This window comes from Thamnophis elegans, chromosome 4 (genome assembly GCF_009769535.1).
Source record: "Thamnophis elegans isolate rThaEle1 chromosome 4, rThaEle1.pri, whole genome shotgun sequence".
In the NCBI taxonomy this organism is placed as follows: Eukaryota; Metazoa; Chordata; class Lepidosauria; order Squamata; family Colubridae; genus Thamnophis; species Thamnophis elegans.
Window position 1 is genome coordinate 19,475,850 of NC_045544.1, and position 22,347 is coordinate 19,498,196.

General features: G+C 38.0%; 1 protein-coding gene across 1 annotated transcript; it reads left to right on the forward strand.

Moving 5' to 3' along the window:
- The first annotated feature begins 3,634 nt into the window (after positions 1-3,634).
- CFAP206 (cilia and flagella associated protein 206) lies at positions 3,635-19,673 on the forward strand. Its single transcript, XM_032214820.1, has 12 exons — positions 3,635-3,742; positions 4,585-4,668; positions 5,853-5,943; positions 7,023-7,211; positions 9,113-9,271; positions 9,845-10,053; positions 10,304-10,423; positions 15,130-15,328; positions 16,767-16,907; positions 17,472-17,665; positions 18,025-18,168; positions 19,443-19,673. The coding sequence occupies exons 1-12, from the start codon at positions 3,635-3,637 to the stop codon at positions 19,671-19,673; spliced, it is 1,869 nt and encodes a 622-aa protein (XP_032070711.1).
- Positions 19,674-22,347: the final 2,674 nt, after the last annotated feature.

Consider the following 22,347-nt stretch of genomic DNA (forward strand, 5'->3'; position numbering starts at 1 on the left):
TGTGTGTGTGTGTGTGTTTGAGAGAGAGGGGGGAGGGAGCATACACACAAGTGAATCGGTAGTAAAAAAAAAAAAAATGGAAACCCACCACTGATTTGAACCGTACACAAGGGTCAGTTTTGCATGAGTATGTTAAAAGTGATTCAACACTACTGGATTGCTTGGGTAAAAGTGGGGTGAGAAGACATGTCTCCAAAGTCCCTTTGAATGAGATTGCTCTAAGGAAGGGATCTAGAACATGCTCACTCTGTTAGAGTACATATAAAAGAGGCAGAAACCACCAGAGACAATTGGTCCATAAATAACTTAGACCTGGGCCATTATAGGTGACAGCCAGCACCTTGAATTGCACCCAAAAGCCTCCATGTAGCCTGTGCAGTTTGCAAAGTAGATGTTTGACCAGGTCTACCTGCAACTGTTGAATTCTATGCCAGCTGTAGCTTCCAGAGACTCTTCAAAGGCAGCTCAATTTTGAGCACAGATGCAGAAGTCTGAGAGATGACTTAAGTCATGCGTGGTAATAAGCAGCACCTCCAGGTCCAGAAATGGATACGGTTGGTGAGTCGGAAGGATGAAGTCCCAAGGCAATATTAAACTGCACATGAGTAAAAGGCTTTAGAGGTTGTGGAAACAAAGACTGAACTTGGGACTTGCCAAAAGCCCAACTAGGGACATTCTAGGGCATTATGTTGCTGTTAGTTGCAAACTTGTGTCCGACTCATTGTGACCCCCCATGGACAACGTTCTTCCAGGCCTTCCTGTCCTCTATCATCCTCTGGAGTCCATTTAAGCTCACGCCTACTGCTTCAGTGACTCCATCCAGCCACTTCCTTCTCTGTCGTCCTCTTCTTCTTTTGCCCTCAATCTTCCCCAGCATTAGGCTCTTCTCCAGTGAGTCATTAGGGTATTATAGGTAGTGGGGGGAAAGCCTCAAATATTTAGTTAGGAAAGGGGGAGGCACACCCTGAGCGCAGAATCCTGGCACTGCTTATTAAAATAGATTCAGAGTCACAGAGATTAGGCAACTTTTCTTGGGGGGGGGAGAGGAGGAGGAGGAAGCCAAATCTGATTTCCATTTATAAATTCCATAAATGAGAGAAGTGTGATTGCACAGTCACATTCTTACCTGGAAGTATCCTAGGAAAAGATCTATAATACTAAGTGCCTGATGACTAGTGGAAAGGAGGGAGTTTTGCTGCCATCTAGTAATCCTCCGAAGTTTAGCAACTCAGATGGTGCCTCTCTGCTTAGAGATCTTAAGGGAATCTTTGTCCTCCCTGGGAGGCGTTAATTTCACATCAAATGTCTTTTGGAGAGCTATTTCCAGCACCCATAGCGCTATCCCAATCGTTCAAACGTAACAGAACGGCACCTGCAGTTAGTTGGCAAGAGATTCTTTACGGGACCCCGCTTAGCTTCTTGACACGTGTCTACTAAATACATAGTTAGGAATGCGTGCAGTTTGCAACTTAGGGCGAAAACAGCCAGTCTGCTCTTTTACTAGCATTTGGCCACGAAGTGCGACATGAACATAAGTACCTTGGAATAAAATCAGGCCATTTGTCAGGAATGTAAAGGATTGACACACACACACACACACACACCCAATATAAGGTGGGGGAAAGAGATCTGGCCGCCGAGATCCCGATTTAGGACGGTGCGGAGAAAGAGACCGGGGAGAATCAACAGGAGAGAAGTCATGGAGAGAGGCTCGTTAGCCCCGCCCTCCATTCGGTCCGCGGCGCTCTATTGGCTAAGCGCCTGCGGTCTCCATGGAAACGAAGGACCGGTCCATGGATCAACACGCTTCTTGGGAACGAAGGGGAGAAAGTCGATCGTGGAGAAGGTGGGAGTGGAAAGTAATCCCGTCCGACCTTCCTTTTGGTTTCGTCAGAGCGGTGCAAAAGGTAAATGACCAACGTCGCACAAAGGCGGGCCGGTCGTCAGTCGGCTTTCTAGCGACCCTTGAAACACCTTTTAAAGAGACCGAGCGGTTTCCGTGGCACAACCTGTGCACTGGGAAAGCATCGGTCTCCTGACGTTACCTGCTTTCTTTTTTCCCTCGCCCCGCCCCGATTTCCTAGGATACTTCCAGGTAAGAATGTGACTGTGCAATCACACTCTCTCATTTGTGGAATTATACATGGAAATCAGATTTGGCTCCCCCTCCCCAATAAAAGTTGCCTAATGTCTGTGATTCTGAATTTATTTTAATAAGCAGTGCCAGGATTCTGCACTCAGGGTGTGCCTCCCCCTTTCTTATTTTAGGCTTTGCCCCCTCCACCCCCCCACTACCTATAATGCCATAATGACTCACTGGAGAAGAGCCTAATGATGGGAAAGATTGAGGGCAGAAGAAGAAGGGGACAACAGAGAAGGAAGTGGCTGGATGGAGTCACTGAAGCAGTAGGCATGAGCTTAAATGGACTCCAGAGGATGGTAGAGGACAGGAAGGCCTGGAAGAACGTTGTCCATGGGGGGTCACAATGGGTTGGATACGTGTTTTCTGGACGCAACAGTTGCAGAAAGGAGAAAAGGTCTATGATCCTAAGCTAGAAGGGCGGTGGGAAGGTCTTTTGGAGGTCTTGTGCCTCCTCTGTTCCTGAATAACTTCTGTAAGTGAATACATGGTCCTCAGTTTCCTACCTGTAGATCCACCTTGGTTTAACTCTTTCCCACCTGTAGATCCACCTTGAATGCTCATCTTTGATTTAACTTCAGGAAGTTAACAAAGCCGCTGCATGGCAATGTTTCATGGATTTGTGAAGTGGGCAGTGAGAAAGATCTAGGGAGCAGAAAATGCATGGTCTTAATTACATTGCTAGAACCATCATCACATGAAATTGGAAGTGCCACGCGGTACATTTGTGCAGGTTTTTCTGATGACCCAATCAGAAATCTGTCTGAAATCATATTGTTTTGGTATTTTAGTGGTGTTCTGGGTAGGCATTGTAAAGGTCCTACATTCATACTGTGACTGTATATGAACCGTAATAATTCATTTAATGAACTCTTTTGGATTTGAGAAATCAGTGATCATATAGGTTAGTTAAAAATAGTTCAACTAGTTAACTAGAATTATTTTTTAAAGCTAGTTAAATGAAGAAAATGGCATCGGAAGATATGAAGTAAGAGTTAATCCAAGGGCACCACTGATGAAGATCATCACTTGCTAAGCATTCCTTCACTTGCTAAGGTTTTTGGCCTTCTGCTGATATTGGCAGCAACACTACTATTGTATATGATGCCAAAAATGTTGAAATTACAATGTATGGATGCAGGCTGTTGATCCATCTTCCTAGCACTTTGGACAGATAGACTCCTTCTCCAGCTAAAGATGTAAAAGACTGAACTGGAAACACACCCTCTTCCATGATGCTACACTTCTTACATTGTCAGAGCATTAAGCCGTAGTCTGCTTGGTGTGATAAGCTTTATATAACAAACAAGATCTATTTGGGTAAACTTTTCTGATTGTTTTTCCTGATGGCCATTAATGATGCCATTCTTTTGGCTAAGATACCCTTGAAATTTTTATAGGCTGGAGGACTTTAAATATGCAGTATTGTGAATAAAAGCGAGTTTGAAAATAGTAATAGGACAAATGTCCATCTTCCTTTTTTATTGTTGCAGGATGTCTCACTGTCAAGCTGAAAATGTCATCAAGAACATCATCCGTGAAATAGGACAAGAATGTGCAATGAAAGGACAAAATGTAACAGAAACTCTGGTAGCATTCATGGTAAAAGCATAAATAACCAATCTTCTCTATTTAAATCAGTGTTTTCAACCTTGGCAACTTGAAGATGTCTGGACTTCAACTCCCAGAATTCCCCAGCCAGCGAATGCTGGCTGGGGAATTCTGGGAGTTGAAGTCCAGACATCTTCAAGTTGCTAAGGTTGAGAAACACTGATTTAAATATTGGGTGCTTAGCTCTTTTTAAGTGGAGGTGCCTACCTGGTTTTTGAGTGGTGTGCTGGGACCATATGAAAGACATTAAATCACAAAATGTTTAAATATATTGGTTTTTAAAAGTTAATATTATTAGCCTGAATTAGTTCACTAGAGGACAAAGTCCTCTTCATTGAAGATTGTGGACCTTAATTTAATATTTGATCCAGTGGGAGTTGGTAGATAGATATTTTTCAAGTTCCCATTTAGGGAAGAGAAAATAACTGGCCCAAAGTCATCCATATGGCTTTTGTGTCAATGAAAAGATTTTATGGTCTCCCAGCTTCAAAGCTGAATGTGGCTTTCAGTATGGAAGAAATGACAGCCATTTAAAGTTTTCATCACTGAATGAAGAATAAAACATGTCACTCAGCTCCTATCAACCAGTTACGTAATATAGTTTCATCTTTTTTCGGATGATTCTGTCTATCTAGTGATGAAATCGTCATTTATTAAACTTTAACCAGATTGCAGTTCAAACATAAAACTAATTCACTGGTGCTGAATCTTCTTAATTTAAAGATAAGATTTAAGTGTAAGATTTAAATTAGGAATTGCTAAGTACTCTTTAATCCTAAATAAGTGTAAAAGAAACAAATTAATCAGGAAACTTCTTTGTCATTTTTCAACAGGTGAAAGCTGTTGTACTGGATCCAAAAAATGAATTTAATGTGGATAAAACTCTAACAAAGGCTGATGTACAGAAACTTATTCAGGTAAATACCTGCTTTGGAACTTATGCAAAGAATTCTGTTCAATTTTATCTATATCCAAAAAAAAATCAAACATATAACCTTTTTTTTATTTTGGGGAGTGGTACTCCAGTATAAAATTATTCTTGAAAAATTAAAATCCTGGGACCTTGAATTTAAGCAAGTTTGGATGTGAGATTATAGACCTTATCATCATCCTATGATTGCTCACTTCTCTTCACAAGTCCTTTATCCCATAGAGATTACTGTCTTCCTGCTTGCAAGAGTAGCATCAGCTGTGAATGCCTAAGTTGTAGTGAGAAGCTTCAGAGAAAAGGGGGCAGTCCCACCCAGAAGTAGTCATTGTAGTGGTGAGCTGTGAGTGGTCTGCAGCCAGCACTAAGAATCCTTGAAGATTGTGCAAGAGTTGCACAGAAGATGAAGCCAAATATTTGCAGACAGCTTCTATGAAAGAAAGAAAGGAGGAAGTGCACCGTTGCAGTATTATTTAAACATCTTCTTAAACTAATTTGATATGAATCAATTATTAGATTATTTTCTAACTATACGTTGGAACTATCCCCACTATTCCTCAAGACCAAGTCTGTGTGTAAAAATATAATGAAAACATGTTACATTCAATGTTTTCCGCCACAATGCTTTGAATTTAAAAATCATTCTTATGCAAATTGATTTCTAAAAATAACTACACAAATCCAATTTGGGCCTTTCTGAAGTGTGTGGGACATCCAAAGAACAAAGGCATACATTTCCAAATGAAGTAGAATGTTTTAAAGCAGATGGAATGTGCCTTGCTAGATTTTTAAGTTTGTTGAAGGAAATTACATGAGATTTCCCTTACAATTCTAGTCTGCTTTAGTAAAAAGAAGAGGCTGGTACTTAATAGTAACAGTACTACTATTAAAATACAATAATACAGTTTTCATTGTCTTGATTTTAAGAGATTGTCAGAAGTCCTATACTGTTATACTCATGAACTAGGTTTCTTCTTTACCAGAACATTACATGAGCAGCTTGCAGATATATATGAGATTTGCCTTATATTTCCATTGGTGTGATAGTGTTTGATTCCAGTATATAAATTTTGAGCGAAGAGATTAATAATGATGGCTGTATTCAGAAAAATACTGTTTTCATCCTTTGCAAGGTAGCTTGAAATAACTTATTTCAACAGTGTCTCTTTTCAGCTTTGCGTTGAAAGACTTCTTGATGTTAAAAATCCATCCTTGAACACAATTAAGATGCAAGTTTATTTTGATATGAACTATACAAATCGAGGTAAGCACTTTGTGGTAAAGCTATATATTGTGAATATATTACTCTGATAATGTATTCTCAGTCATGCTTACATGAGGTTAAAATTTAGATTTTAATGAGGCTTCTTGCCTAGTAAAACATCAATTTTGGTTTATCAAAATATTTGTAATATTAATATCGAGAGTAAAAATAAGTAAAGTATTAAACAATCATACACACACAAATGAAAACAAGGAAGTTATAAGTGAAGTGTCTTCAAATATCACCAACCTGTATTTTGCCTAGCATTAATAGTCTTTAATTTAATAGTCTTGAAATCCTGAAAACATTATAAAGGTAAGGGTATCCTTGCTGGTTTTATTCCACTAGTCATAGTCAATTTTATGGGCCAGTGCTCATCTCCGTTTTGTTAAGCCAGTGAGCCAGCGCTGTCTGAAGATGTTTGTGACCAGCATGGCATCATGCTGCAACACAAAGCATTTGGCAAAACATGGAACACTAATATCTTCACAAAGAAGTGGTACCTATTTATCTATTTGCATTTACACGCTTTCAAACTGCTAGATTGGTAGGAGCTTAGGCAAGTGAAGGAAGCTTAATCTGTTACATAGTAAGATTTGAATCACCAGAGTATAGACCTTCCCCGATTATTTTAAGCCACTGAGCCACCATGCCTGAAAACATTATAAATTGATAAAACAGGTACATTTTATTCTAATGATCCAATATGTTGTGTATTACCAATTGTAAAATATTATTCAACCGGTTTTAACTCAGTGAGGAACCCTACCCTACTGTGCGATTAGGATAACTTGGTAGGATTATTATAGTAGTACTGTAGCAAAATGAATGTGTGGGAAGAGTTGAGTATGTTAAGATGTGGTACCTTTACGTAGCTATACTGTACTCTAAAGTCTTTTTTATGTCTCTGTTATAGCGCTTTGCTTTCCCTGTGATTTGAATAGAAATTGTAACTGCAGGATGCTAAGCCCAGTGAGAGAAAGTTTCTCTCTCTTAAAATATATTGTGATATGTTAACCTACTGCTTAATAGTAGAGATTGGAATAGCCTTCATGCATTGGTTTTGTGCTTTCTCTTAGTTGAGTTAATTAGGGAACAGCATCGTGTTCTAGACTCCAGGCTTGCTCCAGTATCTAGAGAAATTACCGATAATCGAGCTCGTACCCGAGAAGAATTAGAAAGTGTTTATCGAAAGATTGTCAGCTATGTGCTGCTACGGTCTGGCCTTGGATCTCCTACAGACATCAAAGTCATTAGAGAGGCAACTGGTTAGTAAAATGTCCAAATATAACATTACAGCTTTTTAGTAATATTGCATATAGTGATTTTACTACAGTGGTTACTCAAGGAGATATTAGGAAAAAAATAAATATCACTTTCAATGCTGTCCTTCAGCTTTAGCTGGAATATTAAAATATTCTCTGTCTCTGCCCCTTCCTCTGCCTCTTATCTAGCCACAGATTCACAAATGTCTACATGTAAGCAATATAGGACTTTAGAGTTATATACTGCTTCCTAGTGCTTTACCACCTCTCTAAGCAGTTTATAGAGTCAGCAGATTGCCTCCAACAATGCGTCCCCTTGCATTGCAACAGCTACAAAGAAACTATTCTCATCTTTTCTAGTTGCTTTCTGAAAACTAAAAAGTGTTTCATGGGAACATAAATATTGCAATGGTGCAGAGCACTACTTTCTAGGGTGGTATAGGTGTCCTGTTTTAACATCCAGCTTCCAACAAGCAAAGTCAAGGGAGAAGCAGGAAGGAGCAAATGGAGATTATGTGAGCATGGGCTGCATAAGTTAGCATGATCATATGCTGTTGTGACTTATGACCACATCTCTTAGTGATGGAATTCCTGGTCCCAATTACAGTCAGTGAGGATTCCCTTTAGTAGCCTGCTGTCTCATCACCACTGATTCAATTACTAGCAAACTGATGATATTGCACCCCAAACTATTATGTGGCATCTTCTGGTAGTTTCATACAGATGTTAAAGAGCAGAGGAGGGATGACTAACCTCTGTAGCATCTTGCAAATCATAGTCCATCAGGTTAACCTATTGATTCCCATTACCCCAGACTGAAACCACCTACCGTGTTTTCCCGAAAATAAGACAGGGTCTTATTTTCTTTTTACCCACAAAATATGGCTTGGGCCTTATTATGAGAGGAGGGTTCATTGTTTTGGGGTTGCCGGGTGGCTGCTCTCTTGCGAGCGGGCTCTCAAAGAGCCGGGAACAGCCTCATGAGCGAATGGCTGTGTTGCACTGTCGCAGCAGCGCAACACAGCAGCCATGAAGTGACCATGCTCACGAGCAGCCACCCGGCAAACTCCCTTTCCAGCCGGGCACAGCACCATTCACTGACCTAGGGGTATCGCCAAGTCGTGTGAGCGCCTGTTCGCCGTTGCCTGGCTCCCACGGCTTGGCGCCTTCAAAATGCCTGTGAATGGCGCTCTGCACTGCATAGAACTGCCTGCTACACAGCTGAGAATTCTCTAGGGTCTTTCTGGAAACTTTGGATTTTTTAGGCATGTGGGACTGATCACTCAAATACTGGTAGGTTCTCCTGTTCCGTGGAGATCCTGAGTGGCTAACAATCAGCATGTGATATGGTCATGACAAAACTCTTCCACGGATCATGTAACCTCCATTCTGAAACAAACGTTACATGCATGATCATATATGTGTTGAACCTATGACTATTTTAAAGAAGTCTATGGTTGCCATAGAGCACATACATTCCTGGGCATTGTTGGAACTGGCCTTCAGGTCAAGGCGATTAAAATCGCCCAGCACTTAAAGGCAGAAGTTGTCCACCACTAAGCCAGAACCCATTTTCAGGAGCTCCAGAAAGGATTTTTCTGGACTGTAGGACAATTGATATACCAACAAGTCTCCAAGCTTGTTTTACATTTGCTCAATGAAATAATGGCTACTTAACTGATTTTTTTCTGAAGCTCCACATGTTAAACATCAACAATGTTAAAATCAAAAGAAAAAATTGTGGTATTTCAATAGCAGAATTAAAAAATGAGCAAGAATTATATTGTGCTAGGCATAGGGTAGAGTTTAGAGATGGTCTGTTTTCAAACAGGCATTATCGTCCGTTCTCCCTTGGAAGTCAGTGTTTTTCGTGATCTGACACTGCATATTTAATATTTTACCAGCTGCCCTGCAGAGTGTATTTCCTCAAACAGAGCTTGCAGCTTTCCTCTCTCTAAGTAAAAAAGAGAAAGAACAGCAATTGAAAGAACTCACCATGATTGTCACAGGAATTCGATTGTTCAACAAGGACAATGGGAAAGGCGGCGAAGGCATTGATGACTGTAAGTGAATACCTATTTACTAAAGTAAGTGCAGAAAATACATACTTAACCTACTTTTGAACATATCAGAAATGTTCAGGGCTGCTCGGAATTGTTTAAGAGCTTCGGGAGAGCTGCTTAAGATGACAATTACCTTTCATTCCCACATCCCCAATCAACGTTAAGTTATTTTTCTCTGATTATCCTCCAGAACAATCTGATCATAGGTTTTTTTCCCCAAAGATAGAAAATTTGGTAGAATATTTCTTATCTGTGTCTAATTGATTTAAAGCACAATCCAAGGCGGTCTGTGGATGTACCTGAAGTCCTTCTGCACATTCACCAATGCGTGACTTTCCCTTTCACATTTAACCTTTTGTGTTTGTTGTAGACATTATTGGAGAATCTCCTCAGCTTCTGGGGACACTTTCTGAAGCATGTAGGAGGCTATAGGGGAAAGGACTTCTCAAAAGCTCAAGTGTACACCTAAGAGATGGACAGTGCTCTTTGAATAATACTTTAGGTCTGGGCATGTGAGGAAAATGTATTTCTAATTAAAGAAATAGAACTTTGAGATAAACTGTGTGTCAACAGTGCCAATGATTCTGAATGAAGCTATCCCAGCAGCCAGCCATCATATAGACGTTGAACTGCATGCTTCCCAACACCTGGCTTACCGATACACAGCCTTGATTGAAATGATGCACCAGAGTCGAAATGGTGACATGGAGCTTGGGCAGACAATGTTGAAAGAAGCCCTCTACAATGTCAGACAACATGAAGCTTTCCTCTGCATTATTCTGGTAAGATTCCATTACACGTTGCAAACATTCAATGTAGCTAAAACTGTCTTAATGAAAGATGGGCAAAATTTGAGTGATGCCAAATCATTTTTAGCTGAAATAAGAAGGTACGGCATTTTCGTGTTCTCATTTTAAAAAAATATGAAATGGTCCAATCTACAAAGTATGTTTTTGTTTATTAAGCAACTCGATATGACTTTTATGATTTCCTACAAACGGTATATCTGCCACCTCTAACATATATTTTCAGTCCGATGTGATCACATGTGCACAAGAAGTTGAACTGATGCAAAAGGAATTTGCAGCTGAGATGGAACAGATCAACAACATTGTTAAGTCAAAAACAGCAGTGCCCACGTCTCTTGTTTATGTGAGTTTCTGAATTTCAAGAATTTTCTGAAATTATAAACTTTTACTTACCAGTTGATAGATTCACCCAATCTGTGCAGCAGGGTTTTTGAATGACACACAACTTTACTTTGATAATGGCCTATATTTAAAAGTTTATTAAAATAAGAATACTGATATCTAAAAGAAGCAACATTTGATTTTCTGCTGAATTTGACTTTAGGAATATCTCTCCCAAAGATCTAGCAGTAGTCAGCCAGCATATCAAGTCTCTGCTTGCCTTTGGGATGCTTTCCCATCTTTGAAAAGCCCTGATAAAATCATTGACTGTGCTTGTGAGAGTCTGAGAAATGAACTTTCAATGATATGTTATATTGCATAACTTGGTATGACATCAAGAAATCACTATTACACAATAGCTTTCTGCTTTATAATTTCCCTAAAGGTTTTTGCAATTGCTTTTGAATAATTGCCATGCAGCATTTCCAATCTCACTTAGTACTTCATCAAGGGCATCCAATTTGTCATGTTTTATTATTATTTTTTAATCCAGGGAGCTACAGAAATATCTTCCTTAAATTTAGCATCACTAACCCTGGGAAATGTATTCCTCCAGTAACTGAATCCAATTGCAATTTTATTCATTGCTTTTACTGAGTTTTCATAAGCCCAAGTTTGATGTGGAAAAGAGACTTTTATTTTATTTTATTTATTTTATTTTATTTTATTTTATTTTATTTTATTTTATTTATTTATTTTATTTATTTTATTTATTTTATTTATTTTATTTATTTTATTTATTTTATTTATTTATTTATTTTATTTATTTTATTTATTTATTTTATTTATTTTATTTATTTTATTTATTTTATTTATTTTATTTATTTTATTTATTTTATTTATTTTATTTATTTTATTTATTTTATTTTATTTTTTATTTATTTTATTTATTTTTATTTATTTATTTATTTTATTTTATTTTATTTATTTTATTATTTTATTTTATTTTATTTTATTTTATTTTATTTTATTATTTTATTTTATTTTATTTTATTTTATTTTATTTTATTATTTTATTTTATTTTATTTTATTTTATTTTAATTATTTTATTTTATTTATTATTTTATTTTATTATTTATTATTTTATTTTATTTTATTTATTTTATTTTATTTTATTTTATTTTATTTTATTTTATTTTATTTTATTTTATTTTATTTTATTTTATTTTATTTTATTTTATTTTATTTTATTTTATTTTATGGAGACTTTAGTATAGGCAACTTCTCATTGCTATGTATTGAATGTGTATAGTTGTGTTAACTGTGCTAAAATGAAACTAACCTTTAGATGATCCTAACTGTTAACTGTGCTAAAGTGAAACTAACCTTTAGATGACCCCAACTGTTTTGGAGAGAAAATGAGAACATTTATATTTGGGCTGGCTTTTTCTAGTTCTATGATTGGTTTAGGCCTTGTGGGCCTAGAGTATAAATCACAGATATTTGCCTGCAGTTCCTCAGTTCCATTTTTGAGTCAATAAATACTGTTGCAGCTATGCTGGTCTGGTTCTTGCCTATGAAAGTCCACTACACAACACTCATTATGTGGGCCAGGCCCTCATTCCAGATGGTAAACTGATATTTCATAGCATTCTTTCTGTTACAAGTGATTCCTATTGTGCTTTTTAGGCAAAAGATATAATTTTGGGGGCTTCCTCCAATCATGAAAACAGAGAACGGCATATAGTGTGAATGTTCTAACTATCATATTAAAAGTCTAGTACATATGATACAACAAATGTGAAGGGCCCAGTTCCCCAGTTCTTATGTTGATCATTCACTTTACACCCAAAATAATGTTTATTGCATTTTTTGACAAGTTTTGTTTTGGAAATTTAAATGTTAATTCATCATACATATAACAGGATGAATTACACTGTTTTGTGGCATTGTAAATAAGAACAATACTATTGGAAATCAAATACTTAACTTGAATACAGAGAATGTACACTTAAAATGCGGATCTAAAATGCTGATCTAAAATTGTGAGTTCTGCATCAGACTGATAAGGAATTGTTCTGCAGGCATAGACTGGATTCATATTTATGTCTAAAACATAACTCAATCTCCACAGTGATATTACAAATTGTTACAAATATGCCAACATAGCTAAGATATAATACTATAATATTACTAACTAAACTTACTGACCTGTATCTCTGTTTCTCTTTTTATTCGAGTTTTTGAGTCAATTGTCTTCTCGCAATTGTTCCTTTGTCTTACAGTGGCCTTGTTTTTCCAATTAATCCAAGATTTGGGGCAGGTCATTCAACTCAGTGCTGTCCAGAGTACTAAATGATACTCTTTGGGTGAAGTCCCAACATTTTACATTGATGTTGGTCTTTTTTGGACCTAATGGCAATGTTTAATACTTTTGATTAACAGATATTGGCGTCTACGTTATACGCCCTGAACATCATTGGCTAAGCATTGCATTAATTCAAGTCTTCTTTGTCTTCCAGTTCTTTTGCAATGGAGATATCCATTGGGGATTAGTTCCAGCTCCTATTCTGTCATCCATTATGCTCTTATTTATTTAATCTCAGTTTCTATAATTATCAACTCCTGCATAACTGGTTGGATAACTGAAGTTTAAAACAATACAAGTAGTCCTTGATTTATGATGGCAATTGGAGCTGAATCTCACAGTTATTAGGCAAGGCCACCATCAGACCCAAAGACAACACAGAGAAATCCAGCCAAGTCCTTTCCTTTATATGCTTGCATCTAATAGACTGTATCTTGCCAGACTAAAGCTTTAACATTCTAACATACTAGATATATCTTTTCTGCAGTTTCAATATCTTGCCTCGTGATAAGCTCACTCTGAACCCTTTTAAGGTGTTTATAGCAAGGGCACAGATATTCACTTGATGAGTATTGAATCCAGTGGACTTGATAGAGAAGCTGTAGCTTTATTGATGCAGGCTGTGGTTGTTTCTCAATTAGATTATTGCAATTGTCTCCTGGCAAATCTTCTGTTTTCTAATCCTAATCCAGAACTGAGTCATATGGCCTGTTTTGCACCTTCCACCTTCAGCTTATATTTTGTTACCCTGTAGGGTTCTTCACCAGCATCCTGTTCAAACCAGTTGAAATGTATTTAGAGCCCACAGGCACAAACTCCAAGTATCTCTCCATTCTGAATTCTGATCATATATTACGTCCCCTGGCCAGAGTCATCTTATTGTTCCTCATTCCAGGAACATGATGTCGAAGCTTTCAAGGTCTTCATCTTGTTTTCTCAAATTGAATTTTCCCCAGAACATTTGCTGCATACGTGCCCTATGTGTAATTTGCCAACCAAAGAATAATTGCTCAACTATTTCTATTCTATTTTCTATTTATTAAATTTATAGGCCGCCCAATCCCGAAGGACTCCGGGCGGCTTACAGAAATAACATTTTAGGAAAAAGGTTAAAAAAGACAAACAGAAAAGAACAGATTAAAAGAAACACATCATGCACCCAGTCTAAGCGGGGCTGGACCTCGGTCAAGAGGTCAACAGCCCCAGGCCTGCCGGAATAGCCAGGTTTTAATAGCTTTTCGGAAGGCCATGAGAGTGGGTAGGGTCCGGATCTCTGGGGGTAGTTCATTCCATAGGGCCGGAGCAGCAACAGAGAAGGCCCTCCTCCGAGGCGCCGTCAGCCGACATTGTCTAGCTAATGGTACCTGGAGAAGGCCCATCCTGTGCGATCTTATCGGTCTTAGGGAGGTGTGCGGCAGAAGACGGTCTCGTAGATATCCGGGTCCTGAGCCATGTAGGGCTTTAAAGGTAACTATATGTGCCCCCCCACAAATGCATCAATCGCTTTGTTTAACTTTTAAAGCACCTGCAGGAGATCTGAACACAGCACTTCTGACAGTATGTCTGGATTATCCTTAAAGGTACCTCCCCAATCCATTCACAGGTAGCCCTTGACTTACAACCATTCACTTAGTGACCACTCGAAGTTACAGCAGCATTGTAAAAGGTTATTTATGACCATTTTTCATACTTGCAATTATTGAAGCAAAGCTGTGGTCACATCAAAATTCAGACGCTTGGCACCTGGCATATATTTGTGACAGTGGCAGTGTCCCAGGGTCATTTTTTGTGACTTTCTGACAAGCAAAGTCAATGGGGAATAGCAATAGCAATTAGACTTATATACCGCTTCATAGGGCTTTCAGCCCTCTCTAAGCGGTTTACAGAATCGGCATATTGCCCCCAACAATCCGGGTCCTCATTTTACCCACCTCGGAAGGATGGAAGGCTGAGTCAACCCTGAGCCGGTGAGATTTGAACAGCCGATCTGCCGAACTAGCAGTCAGCTGAAGTAACCTGCAGTACTGCACTCTAACCACTGCGCCACCTTGGCTTGGAGCCAGATTCACTTAACAACTGTGCTACTGACTTAACAACCCTGGCAAAAAAAATCGTAAAATGGGTCAGAAATCACTTAATAACTGCCTTGCTTAGCAATAAAAAATTTGGGTTCAATTGCAGTCATAAGACGAAAACCACCTATATACATTCACAAACACACCACTTACCTACATTTTTGCTGGACATACCTTATATACAATGTGCGTACAAAATAGGTTCTGCATACTTTTGACAAATGGACAATATAGTTTTGCAGCCATAATAGAAACTATTTTTATATGTATCTTTTTCCTTCTAGCCTGCATTTATTGGACTTTCTAACCTTTGGACCAGTTTTCAAGATGAAATATTGGTGCTCAGTTTCCTCAATAATTTGACCGTCAGTCTCCAGCAGTTCTTAGAAACCCACACATTAATCTTTCCTGAAGAGTTAATAGTGCCTCTTCTTGAAGGCCTTGTTATCAAAACTGATGAAGAAAGGTTACTAAAGCATGCAGGTAAATAGAAGGAGTAAATAAAAACTTAAGCTGTTACATATTATTTGAATTTGGGAAGGACGCAGTGGCTCAGTGGCTAAAACGCTGAGCTTGTCGATCAGAAAAGTCGGCAGTTCAGCGGTTCAAATCCCTAGTGCCATGTAACGGAGTAAGCTCCCGTTACTTGTCCCAGCTTCTGCCAACCTAGCAGTTCGAAAGCATGAAAAAATGCATGTGGAAAAATAGGGACCATTTTGGTGGGAAGGTAACAGCGTTCCGTGAGCCTTTGTCATTTAGTCATGCTGGCCACATGACCACGGAGATGTCTTTGGACAATGCTGGCTCTTCGGCACCGCTCCCTAGAGTCGAGAACCACTAGCACATATGCATGAGGAGAACCTTTAGCTTTACCTTTATTCTTTGAATTGTGAAGTCTGGGAAAAAAATAAAAGTAGCAGGCCTCATGTCCTTAGCCATATAATATCAAGAATCTCTCATTGTTGTATCCTTAAATTTTGTAGATTTGTTTTTGCAGTCATATTTTTCTTAACTACTTTGATATTTTAAAGAAATGTTGACAACCTAGCTTTATGGCTTAAATTGGAATTGGTTCAGGATAGAAAAAAAATGATTGTGAACCTTTTGTCCCTCAGGGAGAAGGCACTGCAATGTTAAATATGAAAAATGAGTGCAAAATAGAACAAAATGTATTTAGCTTCCCACCTGAAACAAACGCTGTGCTCTGAAACCTCTGGAACAAACCCAGACTGTTCTAGATGATGCAGGATCATCATTTTCTGCCACATTATCCTGGGACACGTATATTTGCCTTCATTCGTGTTCTAGATGAGTCATGGTTCAGCAAAAACAAAACCCTGAAGGTTTTAATCCTCTTGAGTTTGTGCCAAAAACAAACCTGTAGGGATTCCATAGTGATTTTACATGTTGCTTCATCAATCCTTTACTCAGCAACTCTTTTTACACTATAATATATACCAGATTTCATCTTACTAGCACCTTTCTTTTCTACCTCCATTCAGTCTCTGCTGCCAGCAGCTCTACCTAATTTTTTCTCTACTTCCCTCAATCTCTATTACTGCAGCTGCCTGTTTCTCAACTCAGTATATCCACTACCTGATTTTCCCAATGCCTTTTCTTCCCTTTCTCCATCCCCTTAATTGCCACTGCTGTCAGATCCCAAAATTCTGTCCACCTCTATATTCTTATGCATCCTCTCAGCTGCCTTGACCCACATTTATAAAAGAGCCACCTTCTTTCTTTCTGTATCCAGACATTCTAAGCTAGCTGTTCTGCGCATGGAATCATTAATGTATGATCTATTATACACATCTCTTTTGATTCTCATTGATGAGAATATCCCAGGGAATACTACAGGCCCTTAGGTACCCTATACTGGCTAAGACTTTAATTTATATTCTTCTCAATTTATTCTTTTTAGATGAGAAAGTAAATCCTGCTGATTTTGGCAGAGAAGAATGGTTCTTTCCAGAAAGTACAATTAATTTTAGCCAACTGCTGTTCCAGTATCACGGGTTTTGTGCATACACTTTTGCTGTTTATGATGGCCTTCTCATCCCAGGTAATCATAGATAATTCTTGCTTTAAATGTAATATATTTAAATATAATAAAAATATAATATATTTAAAGATCAGTTATATATTTAAATAAAATATATTTAAAGATCAGATCGTATGAAATGGTTATAAATGGAAGACAATGATATCTTAGGACAGGGGTCTCCAAACTTGGCAACTTTAAGCCTGGAGGATTTCAACTCCCAGAATTCTGGGAGTTGAAATCTGCCAGGCTTAAAATTGCCAAGGTTGGATTCCCCTAATCTAGGACACTTCTCATATTCACGAGCATGATATGAATGAAGCATAATAATTGCTATTTGAGATGCTATTTGCTGTGCAGCCACATCATATTAAGTGTCTTTCTGTCTCCCTCTTTTTTCCTCTTCTCACCCCCTCTTATTTTAAGAACACAGCTGAAAAATAGGAAGTAGGGGGGAACTGTGTAAAATTTGGAATTTTTTAAAAATAAAATATCAGTATATTGCATGCTTTCTTCATTCAAAAATTAAGAAAGTTATGTTTAGAGATACATATAGTGAATGTTTTGTGCGTTTCATTTTTTTAGGAAATCCTTCCATTGGAGTCTTGAAACATAAGGAGAGATATTATTCTTTTAATTCTAAGGAAGCTGCATATATGTTTGCCAAGAGACCAGATAAATATATTAAGATGATAGCAGAAAAAGCAAAGGAATGTGCAGAGCTTATTCAGCTGCTTGAGCTTCACCATCAGTTTGAATACCTGGCTCCTTATTCTCAGGTATATTCTCCATTATATTCTTCAATGATTGATTTAAAGAGGCACTGCTGGAAAATACCTGTTCTAGGAAGCAGGCTAGAATATCTCTCAAAGCAAAGGTGGAACTTAGTGGAGTGGTGATGTCTGCACTATTGGCAGTGAGTTTAGCTCTGCAGACTTTCCAATTTGAAATATGCTAAGCAATCCATTACTGATATTCTTCTCAAGCATGCTTAATGAGAAGAAATCAGAGTCAACTATATCACCAAAAACATTTTCTTTAAAAAATTCAGACTGAGTTTCTGTGACATTGGTCCCAAAATCATGGAAAGGGGAGGAGAATAACATTAAGTTTGTTTTTATTCTTGCTATTGTTCCAGTTTAGAATGAAAGAGAAGCATTTACTTCAGCCAATCTCAAAAAGTGACTGCAGTACTCAGACTGATACCCACATTTTGCCACCAACAATTGTGAAGAATTATGAGTGGAATGAATGGGAGTTGAGGAGAAAAGCCATCAAACTGGTCTGTATCCTAGCCTGATAATTGAACTAAAAGGACTGGAATTTTTGTCCCACAATCTCAGGTGGCCCATTAATTACTGGTATTCTCGATTTTCCAATTGAACAAAATGTCTAGTCCTGAGATTATGAGACAAAATATTCAGATTATTTTGTCTAGTTTGTCTTTTAAAAAACCCCTAAGTCTATAGATATTATAACCAATGAAGCTGGAGCCATGACTGATTATTTGCAAGAAATGTGAACCACAAAGATTGAGAATAATCATTTATACAATATGCAGAACAAACTTTTTATTTATTTATACTCCATGTTTGAAATATTCTCTGCAGCTATGTGAAGTATTTAAGTTTGACATGTTAATTAATTTTAAGAGTTTGAGCTCCAGTTTAAAACAATTTTCTATAAGTTTTCCGTAAGATCTGATCTTGCTTGCTCTTGCACTACTTTAATTTTTAAGTGTTTTAAAAAAGTAAACGTACTTTAGAATCTTTGTAATGGAAAGGCAGGATATTCATTTAATAAATTAACATGGCATAAATTGCCCTTGTTCTTTTTAACATGTAAGAAGAAAGCTATGCTACTTCAAAATGGTACAGTGTGTTTATAAGCCAAAGGATTCTCAAGAATGAAGTCAATCTTTATTTTTAAATAGGAAACTAGAGAGGATTGAGTGAGGTTCTTGAATCTATATTTCCCAGTAGATCAACTGGAAATTTAATTCATACAAATTTGACTGAGTTAAACAGATGCCCGTTCTGCCTTTGCCCTATTACAAGAGAAAAGTCTAGACTGTCCCAATTTTAAAACAGATAGAAAACTTCTCAAAATGGTTATTTCCTATTAACAATCTAGTTGAGGTCAATTTATAGCTAGAGCAGTGTTTCTCAACCTTGGCGACTTTAAATCCTGTGGACTTCAACTCCCAGAATTCCGTGCTGATGCCTGTGAGCACTTGAGTGCCAATCCCGGGTGGCAGCCCAGCCATGACTCCTCCTGCTTTCTTGCTTCTCTTCTAAAACACTGTTTCTCAACCTTGGCGGCTTTAAGTCCTGTGGACTTCAACTCTCAGAATCCCCCAGCCAGCACAGCTGGCTGGGGGATTCTGGGAGTTGAAGTCCACAGGACTTAAAGTCCCAAGGTTGAGAAACAGTGAGCTAGAGTGTGTGTGTGTGTGTGTATATGTGTGTGTGTGTGTGTGTGTGCGTGTGTATGTATATGCTTTCAATTACTGCCATTTTAGCATTTGTTTAGTTGCATCTCCTTTTCTGTGTTCAGGCTAACTTGCGCCAAAAGCTAACTCACTCAATGCAAACTAACCTCAGTCATATGAGACGGGACAACTGCAGCCAAGTATACTTGTTGAAGGATTCTGGCACACAAACTAAGCGAGAGAACAGTAGCAACGTACCAAAGCCCCAGATTTTCCTAGCTGGTCTTCGTGGAGGAACACCTCCAATTACTCGTATGACCAAAGTGAATTTAACTAGAGCAGTTGATGAAACATAATTTTGTTGTTTAAGTAAAAAAAACATTTCAATAAATTAAAATGTTTAAAAATATAAATGAGTCTCTCATTTTTTTTTTTGTTGGACGGTTGGACATACGTTTAATGAATAGGAACGGAGGGGTGTGTGTGTGTGCTCCAAATAAGATGCAGCATAAATTATTCAAGGCCAGACCTGTCCCTCTACTATGATATCCAGTATTAAATGATAATTTAATTTTATCAAATATAAATTAAGATACGCTGCATCTTAATACTTATTCTTTTAACTTATTTTCCTTTTCTTCACATCTCTTGTAGGAGATTGATTAGTCTAATTTTTTTTTAATCGTTCATTTTGTACACGCTTTTTAAATTTTCTCAGCCCTCTTTCCGAGTTCAAAAGTTTTATTTCTTTTAAGACAAACATTTCATCATTCCTCAATCAGTAAGACATCGAAGTACAATTTTCTGTATGTCAAAATAATTCTAGTTTACCACCAAATTCTTGTCTAGCCTAATGCATACCCCTCCCTCCCTCCCCCGCAACCCCCCTCCTCCCCCCCCCGACTTCCCAGAACCCGTACACGGTATGGATTTCTAACAAACACAGTCTAAAATCTATTGAGAAAAAAAGAAATAAAGAAATTAATAACATTCTACATTGACCTTAGCTTCTTCTTGCTGAACTAACTTTAAACAATTTAAATCATTTCTGATCTTAAGCATAGGCTAACTGGAATTTCTTGGTCCCGTATTTATTTTGTATATAGTCAATCCATTTTTTCCAGTCTCGTTTATATCTCTCATTTGAGTGATCTTTAAGATATGCCGATATTTTAGCCATCTCGGCTAAGTTTGTAACTTTCAATGTCCATTCTTGAGTTGTAGGCAAGTCTTCCTTCTTCCAGTATTGCGCCATCAGCCCTCTTCATAGCATTACATAGTGCTAATTATCGCAGTGGAGATAGCTGGTTACACCGTTGGTCCTTAGAACAGGCCTGCACAAGGGGCGAAAGGAAAGGGCCACATTGATAAATGATCATAGGGCACAAAGGAATAATTGGCATATGGATTAGCGATTTGATGATTATCAGAGGATAATTATCATTATGGAGGCGTGGGGGTGGCCTGCGGGTGTTGGAGGTGCTTGGCACTTTATCTTTCAGGGCATGATGGATCCTTTCTGATAGTGGTGGTGATGTTTGACAATAGCAAATTTAGAGTTTTAAAGAAAGCTGGTAGGCTGCATGTTGTGTAAGCCTGCCTTAGAGCCTTGAAATCCCGCAGTGACTTTATATGTGTATATATTTTAACATGACCAACCATGACCAACATAGTTGAGACAGACAACATAGTTGGTCATGTTAAATCTCAACCTCAGCAACCAATAATCCTATACACAGACATTTTCTGTGCTGAGGTGGCGCAGTGGTTAAATGCAGCACTGCAGGCTACTTCAGCTGACTGCAGTTCTCCAGTTCGGCTGTTCAAATCTCACCGGCTCAGGGTTGACTCAGCCTTCCATCCTTCCGAGGTGGGTAAAATGAGGACCCGGATTGTTGTTGGGGGCGATATGTTGACTCTGTAAACCACTTAGAGAGGGCTGAAAGCCCTATGAAGCGGTATATAAGTCTAACTGCTACTGCTACATTGTGGGGCAGAAAAGGCACATTTATTAACATAACAGTAAATGGAAAAAAATGCTACCAGCACATGCGTTGCTTAGAAGACATCACTTTTATAAAGCAGACTGGGAAATAGAAACAAGAAAAATCCCAAAACAAGGCAGTGGCAAACTACTTACGCAATTGCCAAGAAAACTATGAGGACCTGAATTTCAAGGATTTTACCATTAGGTTGCGGTACAGGAGTGACTGGAGTGGGCAGGCAAGAGTTAAAACCACAATAGTTTAACAAAAACCAATGCCTGAGGTGTAAACAATCCAAGATGAATGACTCACACTCCAGGAAAGCTTATGTCATCACAGTGTACTAAAGACAATATACATCTGCCTAAAAGTGCTCCAGATCAGTGTTTCTTACAACGTTTTGCTCTCAGGACCACCTCCCACTTTTAAAAAATATGGAGGACACTAAAAGGGCTTTTGTTTATATGAATTAGATTTATTGGTATTTACCATATTAAAAATTAAAATTGATGCATTTGCATACTTTTTAAAATTGAACCGTGTAAAATTAACAGCAATAAGCGCATTAGATACTAACATATTTTTCATTAAAAACCTTATAATTTTAACATAATAATGACGAGCTTTGCAAATATCCTCAATATTTGGCTAATAATTTTGGTTTAGCAGACCCTTGAAATTGTCTCCAGTAATCCCCAGGCTACATTTTACAGCAGTGGTCTCCAACCTTGGCAACTTTAAGACTTGTGGACTTCAACTCCTAGAGTTCCTCAGCCAGCTTTGCCAGCAAAGCTGGCTGAGGAACTCTAGGAGTTGAAGTCCACAAGTCTTAAAGTTGCCAAGGTTGGAGACCACTGTTTTACAGTACAGTACAGTAACAAACAGTATTTGTTACTGTTTAGAAGTTGCTCCTTTTCATTGGGAGAAATCTCGGCTGTAAAAGATGGCACTGGGCAAGTGATACGTCCATCCCAAAAGACACAAGAAGAGATCAGACTTTACGCTCACTCTACTAACTCGGTGTTTCTCAAACTTGCCAACCTTA

Excerpts from the sequence above, each read along its gene's own strand:
- CFAP206 (XM_032214820.1), top strand. The coding sequence starts at position 3,635 with ATGTCTCACTGTCAAGCTGAAAATGTCATCAAGAACATCATCCGTGAA. Across the intron at positions 5,944-7,022 it reads TATGAACTATACAAATCGAG|TTGAGTTAATTAGGGAACAG; the intron begins GTAAGCACTTTG and ends GCTTTCTCTTAG. Across the intron at positions 9,272-9,844 it reads CGGCGAAGGCATTGATGACT|TGCCAATGATTCTGAATGAA; the intron begins GTAAGTGAATAC and ends GTGTGTCAACAG.